At 39.3% G+C, this 8,725-nt stretch overlaps 1 protein-coding gene across 1 annotated transcript; it reads right to left on the reverse strand.

The window, feature by feature from the left end:
• Positions 1 to 1,137: 1,137 nt before the first annotated feature.
• On the reverse strand, positions 1,138 to 8,230 carry LOC137144218 (deleted in malignant brain tumors 1 protein-like; the record flags this gene model as incomplete). Its single annotated transcript, XM_067534431.1, has 5 exons — positions 1,138 to 1,481; positions 2,502 to 2,540; positions 4,673 to 4,981; positions 6,722 to 6,739; positions 8,156 to 8,230. Coding segments are annotated over 5 exons (785 nt in total), but the record flags the coding sequence as incomplete, so codon positions are not given.
• Positions 8,231 to 8,725: the final 495 nt, after the last annotated feature.

Here is an 8,725-nt window from a genome sequence, read left to right on the forward strand (position 1 = left end):
AGTGATAAGTAACCCATTGACGGAGAGGTTGTATATCCAGCAGCGGTAAGAGAGAAACATGAGAAGGTATATTAACAGTTCTTAGTGTTTTATTAGTGCCTTAGAGCTGAGTGAAATTTTTAAGGCAAAGTTTTTTCCAGCAAAAAATGCACATTCAGCAAAAACAAAACATTATGAAATTATGTTGGTTTCAGTAAACTGTTCTTTTAAAAAAAATTCTAAATGACCCGTCAGGGACACTTCATTTTGAAAAGGTCAAGGAAACTATCTGATTTTTTTTTCTGAAATGCCATTATTGTCATCATTTGGTTAAAATTAAATATTTTGAATTACCTGAAAAATCATTTTTTCAACTCAATTTTTGACTCACTGAAATTTTCTAATATTTTGGCTATTGTTGTGAGGGAGACAGAGACATCTAGGCAAATAGCAGATTCATATATATAACATCTCAAGTGCAAATGACTCCAGAAGCTGCTTGACTTTTCTGGAGGCTGTTATATTTTATAACAACTAAAGCAAAACTTAGAAGACACCATGTTTGTAATATCTTCTTAAGGATAGTCATAAAACACAGTAAAATGTGCTTGACTCCCACTGAAATCAATGAAAAAATTCCCAAAGAATTTACATTTCTTGATGAAAAAGATTGCTGCTGAAACTTTCATCTTCATGAAGGCATTCAGAAACTATTTGGCAAGGCAGAATCATGAACAAAATCTAGGCTTTCTACATCCCATTTCCATGATCTATCCCCACTGCAGTATTCTACTTTTAAAGGAAGTGTGGTTAATAGAATTGAAAATGAATCCAGTCAGACGGGTGCTGTCCTTTGGAACTTCAGAGTAATATCATCATGACTTGACCATCCTCGGGCGTTTTTTCTCATCCTACACCCCACCCCACCATCCCCCCATTTTAGTCTCTTTATTCTATGCTAGCCCAATCACATTCACAAGGGAACTAACTAGCTTGCTGGTTGAAGCATGAAACCGATATTTGAGGAAGTACGAAAGTGGTCTTTAGAGAATAAGATTCAGTGCCAGAAACTGTACTTCATATTTTGAAACTTCTTCAATATGACTTTCAAAAACCTTTCAGACATGGTTAAAAACATATGCTATGCCAGTCATTCACCTCCAAGCTACCTGAAAACTCTTGGTATTCACCTGAGCAGATGACACCGGCATCTTCAGAATGACCACAGTTATGAGACAGCCATCCTGAATGAGGACAGTCCCATAGTCTGTATTCCCATCCTCTGCAACTCACATCATCCATGACAATATTTCCTGACCCTTGACCATAATAGGCATTGGTCTTTGCTGCAACACCATGTCCACATCCAAGCTGTCTGCACACAACATGTGCATCATTGAGATCCCATGAATCATCACAAACTGTCCCCCAGGATCCTCGATAATAGACTTCAACACGACCTTCACAGCTGCTAGATGAATTCACCAGTCTCAAAGCCAGCCCTAAAATAGATGCAAGGGAATTATTAGTAATACATTTGTTACAATTCCATCCCTCTATGTAACTTTGTAGCAACTTGGGTGAATCTGATCCATGTATGGAATGCCAACTGACTGCTGTGAGGATTACATGGCCAGATCACACATTTGGATCAAAGTTGGAAAAAAACATTTGAAAAAGTAATCCCAAGTATACATAGAAAAAGATGACATCTAAACTAGCTGTTGCCACTTAAGAAAGGGAACTTGGGGTCATCATGGTTAGTTCTCTGAATACATTTGCCCAGTGAAATAATCAAAAAAGCTAATAGAATGCCAGGAGCCACGAGGAAAGGGAGTTCTGGTCTTACCATCTCTAAGAAGATGTATTATGATTAGAAAAAGTGTAGAGACGGGCAACAAATAGATCACAGAGTTATAGAACAGTTTGAGAGGAGAGATTAAAAAGACTGGGACTCAAATTTAGAAAAGAGGTGACTAAGGGGGTTATGATAGAGGTTTATGAAATCATGAATGATATGAAGAAAGTGAGTACAGAGGTGTTATTTACCTCTTCACATAAACACAAAAACTAGGGGTCACCCAATGAAATTAATAGGCAGCAAGTTTAAAACATATAAATGGATGTTCTTCTTCATCCAATACACAGTTAACCTGTAGAACTCATTACTAGGTGATGTTGTTAAGGTCAAAATTATAACTGGGTTCAAAAAAGAATGAGAAGTTCATGGAGGAAAGGGTCCATCAATGGCTCTTAGTCAAGATGGTCAGGGATGCTATCCCATGCTCTGAGTGTCCGTAAATCACCAACTGACAGAATCTAGGACTGAATGACAGGGGATGGGTCACTCAAAATTGCCCTGCTCTGTTCATTCCTCTGAAGCATCTGGCATTGGCCATTGTTAGAAGACAGGTGGGCCACTGGTCTGACCTAGTTTGTCTGTTTTTACGATCAGGTCGATGGTACTGAATCCCATAGTAAAAGAAGAAATTTTATCAAAAAAAAGGTGAGACAGCACTTACCATTGAGAGTGATGTTCATTGGAGGAAAGGAGGTGCTTGCTGTAGTAAGACACAAGCACAATTAGAGCAGACATTTATGATAATGACAATGGATTCTGCTATTGTGCTTATCAAGGAGGTGAACATTTATTTGAAATAGAAATCACCAATATGCAAGGGCAAAGGAATTTTAACAGCAAAACATGCTCCAAACCCCAGCTTCTGGATTCACATTGACAACTTCAGAAAACATCCTGAACAAGTTAAAGCGTGATATAATAAATTAATAGAACAACAATAATATACTTGGAACTTTTATAGTGTATTGCATGCTCAAAGGACTTTATAAGTAGTCACTAATTAATCCTCTTTACACTCCTGCAAAGTTGATTAGCGTATATTTTTTCTAGATGGACATATTTAGCCAGAGAGAGATTAAGTGATTTGTCCAAGGCTATTGTCAGAACTAGGATTATTATTTAAGAGGTCCTGCTGCCTTCTTCTCTCTACCCATCCAAGATATTTTATAGTACACATCATCTTAGTATTTGAGAGCCTGATCCAAAAGCCCATTGACTACAATGGGAGATGGATTAGGCCCTGTAATGAGATTTACAAACCCCATACTGAGCCTAGGCACAAGGGAGAGGAGAGTTTCCCTGTTTACAGGCAATCAGAACTGCGCAGCTGTCAGAACTGCCAAACATGGAGGCATGAACACACAGCTGTAACCAGTAAAGGAAACAAACCCAGCTATAAAGGAGGGAGAACTGAGAGAAAGAGAGGCAGAAAAGTTCGGCATAGCAGAGGGTAAAGAACTCCAAACCCATCAATTTAGGTTGAGGGTTTATGGCCTGGTCTAACTGTAGGTGAAATGAACTGGACCAGTTTGGAGAAAGCTGGGACTCCGAGATAGATTGCACCAAAAGTAGTTGACAGGAAGTCACTACTGAAAGGTCCTTCAGAGATCTCTATGTAAGAGAACAAGAGGCTCCCATTTCCCACCTACGGCACCCGGACATAGGAAATAGTCCTACAGTGCCCTGCAACTGCCCAGAGGCAGCATCCAATTATCATCAGCACTGTGTGGGTTAGGAACCACCTCAAGTACCCTATCAGTCTCATGCTAGGAAATATACTCCACCATCTATAGCATGCAGATGCTAGAGAATCCCTCAAGGTTCCCAAGCTAAACATCATCTAACTATTATAGGATGTTACTTGTTCTTGTTTCGTTCTTGAATTGCTGGCGTTACAATCAATACTGTTTTCTAGCTCCTGCTACTTTGAGGATGTATGGAAATGCTGGGGGTAGGAGCGGATTGCAACTTCTGTCCCTCCAAAAGAGCATTAGAGAACCAACAAAGATAATGGTTCTTTCTGGTGGCCTCTCAAAAATCTGCGGGGCTGCAGAGAAGTAATCCAAATTCATCCCTGAAGCAGCACACTACTTTTAGGGATTGGGGCCAGAGTACCTTGCAGGAAAGCAATTTTTGTCTTAATCTCGAATTACCTGTTTGTGTAGTTGTAGTGAGTCCAGCACCTGTTAATGTAGAAACATGAGATAATTAATGGGTCTTTCACTGAAGATGGTATTATTCAGCACAACAGAGCAGAAGTTTGAAACACCATGTTTGCAAAAATGTAATCATGTTAATTATTAGAATAATATTCAAATACAATACAATTATGCTTCCACTGGGTTTAAACCAACTCCCACTAAAGTTAAATGGAGGTTGGATTGGGCCCATATAGATTGGGCCCAGCTGAATAAGACTGATGACCTACATATGTCCTAAATGGACTGGAGTAAATGGTGGAGTCTCTGTAACTTGCAGCCTTTAAATCAAGATCTGAGGTCTTCAGTAACTCAGCCAGAGGTTATGAGCCTATAGCAGGAGTGGGTGGGTGAGGTTCTGTGGCCTGTGATATCCAGGAGGCCAGACTAGATGACCTTATAGTTATATGACTCACCAGCATCATCTACATCCACAGCTAATGCACTATTCTCTAAAGTATGGTTTATATATTTCAAGTGTATGTTAGAGAGGAATGTCACATTTTCCTGTCATGATGAAAACAGTGTAAAGCAAAGAATTTAAACAATATAATCCTTGGTCTATTTTACAGTAAACACAAAACTGATTAGATTAGTATAAAAGCTACAGAGTTAGAAGAAAGAGAATACATACCTGAACATATGACACTAGCATCTCCATAAACACCACATGTATGGGGCCAATGTTCAGAAGGGCAATGCCACAAAAAGCCTTCAGAGCCGGAACAGTTCACTTTAGTCATCAGAGCATTTGCCCAGCCTTGACCAAAATAATCATTTGCCAGCGCAGCGACAGGCTCACCACAGCGACGTTGCCTGCACACAACTCGTGCATCGTTCATGTCCCACAAATCACCACAAACTTTAAGCCATCTTCCATAGTAATTGATTTCAACACGGCCAGCACATCTATTCGGCCCATTTACAAGTCGCACCCACGGCTCTTTGAAAGACACAGAATAACTGACAGTTAGAACATTGCTCCATTTTCACTTAGGGATGTTTTACTTCAGACCATTTCTCCAGTTTGTCCAGATTATTTTGAATTTTAATCCTATGCTCCAAAGCACTTCCAACCACTCCCAGCTTGGTATCATCTGCAAACTTCGTAAGCATACGCTCTATGCCATTATCTAAATCACTGATGAAGATATTGAACTGGACCCTGAACTGATCCCTGCGGGACCCCACTTGATATGTCCTTCCAACTTGACTGTGAACCACTGATGATTACTCTCTGGGAATGGTTTTCCAACCAGGTGCACCCACCTTATAACAACTCTATCTAGGTTTTATTTCCCTAGTTTGTTTATGAGAAGGTCAGATGAGACAGTAGCAAAAGCCTTACTAAAGTTAAGATATACCACATCTACTATTTCCCCGCTATCCACAAGACTTGTTAACCTGTCAAAGAAAGCTATTAGGTTGGTTTCACATGATTTGTTCTTGACAAATCCATGCTCACTGTTACTTATCACCTTATCATCTTCTAGGTCAGTGGCTCTCAACCTTTCCAGACTACTGTACGCCTTTCAGGAATCTGATTTGTCTTGCACATCCCCAATTTTCATCTCACTTTAAAACTATTTGCTTACAAAATTAGACAAAAATACAAAAGTGTCACAGCACACTATTACTGAAAAATTGCTTACTTTCTCCTTTTTACCATATAATTATAAAATAAATCAATTGGAATATAAATATTGTACTTAAAATTTCAGTGTATAATATATAAAGCAGTTTTAACACGTCATTGTATGAAATTTTAGTTTGTACTGACATCACTAGTGCTTTCTATGTAGCCTATTGTAAAACTAGGCAAATATCTAGATGAGTTGATATACCCCCAGAAGACCTCTGCATATCCCTGGTTGAGAACGGCTGTTCTAGGTGTTTGTAAATTGATTGCTTAATTATTTGCTCCATTATCTTTCCGAGCACTGAAGTTAAACTGACGGATCTGTAATTCCCCAGTTGTTTTTATTGCCCTTATATGGATTGGCTCTATATTTGCCCTTTTCCAGTCCTCTAGAATGTCTCCCATCCTTTGTCATTTGAAATAGTTTCACTTTTTTGTAGGACTCTTTTTTTGTGTTTCAAACAACTGAAGATCTCCTGGGGTTAAGTCAGGGAGGTCTCTTGCCATATTTCTTATATCTCCTAGGCATTGGGATGGTTTGCTCTTGCACAAGCTATGAGTGAAATCCTAACCCTACCTAAAGTCAATGTGAGTTTTATCATTTATTTCAATGGGGCCCAGAGTTCAGCCCAGAGTAGAATGTCCCTTCAACCATCAGACTACTCTTACACAATGGTAAAGAAGTGAAATTAAATCACTGTCAATGCAATTAAAATGTTAAAGTGATATATTCATAGTTTTCAAATTAATTTTAGAAAATAAAATTACCCTCTCCTTGCTGATCCATGGAGAGAGTAGAAAGAAAGATAATTTTCTGTAGATAAGGGAGATTTCAGCCTTCAGCACTTTGAACCAGCTTTCCCCAAGCATTATCTCATTTATCATTTCCCGAGCTTCAATTTCAATTTAATTACTATCATAATTAAGTTGAAACTGAGTTTTGTAAGATTTCCAATGCAGAACACAATGGATGTTCAGTTAATACATGGCATTGTAAATCAAAATTAGTGTAATGTAAACAATACTGGATGTAGACAGACTCACCATCACCCACAGTTACATCTGAAAAAAAAAGCACACAACACAATCTATATTAGCACTGAGGCTTCTACAAAAACAGTTCGACTTTTAATAACTGAAATAACTTGTTGAGAAAGCACACATTTTTCAAACATCCAGTGCTGTTCTGCAAAAAAAAAAAAAAAACCCCAAAAAACATTTCATACAGAGCCCACGGTACAATTTGGACCTAGACATCTCGATTCACTGCAGTTCATCCTCCTTCTATGCACATGTGAAACTGCTTCAAGAGCATTGGAACAGCAGTACTGGAGATGGGAATAGTGCCATCAGGATTTTGGCCCTGGTCAGCTGCCAAGTTCACCTACCCCTATGACCAGCCCTTGAGAAATCATTTAGCAGGTCACTGGCTAGATTTATCCTACGTAAGTCCAACACAGATAGACTGCAAGGCTGAGGCCCAGGAGGAAAGTTGTTTCTCACCTCATTCGCCTATTGTGAAGCTTCTGAGCTCAACAAGGGAAAGATAGGAAGGGTATCTGTCTCCCGTCCAGTACTGTCATCCTGCAGAGTTTCTGAGCTCTGCAGGAATGAGGCTGGCTCGTCGCCCTTCTGGCTCCCTCCCTCCCTCCCGCAGAGCTACTTGGCTCCATGAGGTCTCCAGAGACCCCCATCAGAAGCTGAACTGTTGCTGTGCCTGTAAGCACTGCTCTGACACAGCACTCCTCATTCGTTTGTTTGTTTGTTTGCAATAGAAGGAGGACTAGAAAGAATCTGAGAACTTCACATGGGGCCACACTTTTCATGCCACAAAACTCTGCTGTATTGTGCTCCCTGTTCCCTAGTATGAGAGGAGGCTTATGCCAAGCCATGGGCGGGGCTGGGTCATCTGTGACTACATAGATCACTGAGTCATTCTACCACAAGAAAGGAGCATCTCAGAGCGGCTCTGCCCTCACACTGCTGTAGATATTCTCCACCTCCTCTGAATGCCTCTATCGGGTTGAGTTCCTGGAGCAACTCATGGGTTGCTACAACCAGCACCGATATACAGCTGAACATCACAATTCTTTCTGAACCATTCCATACTCTGTTTTCAATCGACGTGACAATAAATTTAGATCCAGGCCAATACTAACTGAAGTGTCCAAGGAATATTTCTGAGACAGTGACCAGATGTTTTACTAGAGTCCTCATATATGACATATACTTTCCTGTTTCACTGTATTCATCAAAAATAGTGTTGAGTTTTTTCTTTCATGACGTGTTCCTCACAAATTCATGTTGCTTAAAGTTATTGCCGTTATGGGTTGTGTTTTATAGTCAACATCATGATAGCAATTTCATTTCAGTGGATATAGTAGTTTTATTATTCAATCACATCAGTAGGTAGGTACCATATAAAATCCCATAAAAATACATCAAATATTAATAAAGCAAGGAGAAGGCCGGACTTACAAGTAGATGGCACAGTCGTGGTTGTTGCAGTGGTTGTTGTAGTTGTAGTGGTCTCAGGAATGGACGTAGTGGTCTCTTTTTTAAGAAAAGAAAGGCAAAATTGGGGACTTCTTTTTAAAAGGACAAGACATTTTTTTATTGCTTGGTATGTACACATTTTCTTATTAGTAATTTTGGTATTTTAAACTGCCATCTTGCAAATCCTCTTTCTTTTAATATTACTGAAGCAAAAACTTACTTTCCTTTTCACTTTTAATACAAGATGACATGGGTTTTTCTTTGAACAATTATAATTTAAAGAGATCTTGTAAATTGTTAATCTACTTAAAATGGGGTAAGTTGATGAATGTCACAAATGGTCAAAGAACCTCGCAAAGCCAGATCCCCCTACTGGTGTAAAATGGTGTAGATATATTGCCTTGGATGAGTTACACTAATTTAAACGGGGTGACGATCTGGACTAAACATTATTATAGACCTAGATATATTTTTACACAGATTCAAAGTGATGCCCCAGATTCCACTGAGTGACAGACTTCCTATCAAATCTGGGAGCCCTGTTTCAGCACG

The sequence above is a fragment of the Emydura macquarii genome, unplaced genomic scaffold, assembly GCF_026122565.2.
Source record: "Emydura macquarii macquarii isolate MOO-44397 ecotype Brisbane River unplaced genomic scaffold, CSIRO-AGI_Emac_v2 contig_3404, whole genome shotgun sequence".
In the NCBI taxonomy this organism is placed as follows: domain Eukaryota; kingdom Metazoa; phylum Chordata; order Testudines; family Chelidae; genus Emydura; species Emydura macquarii.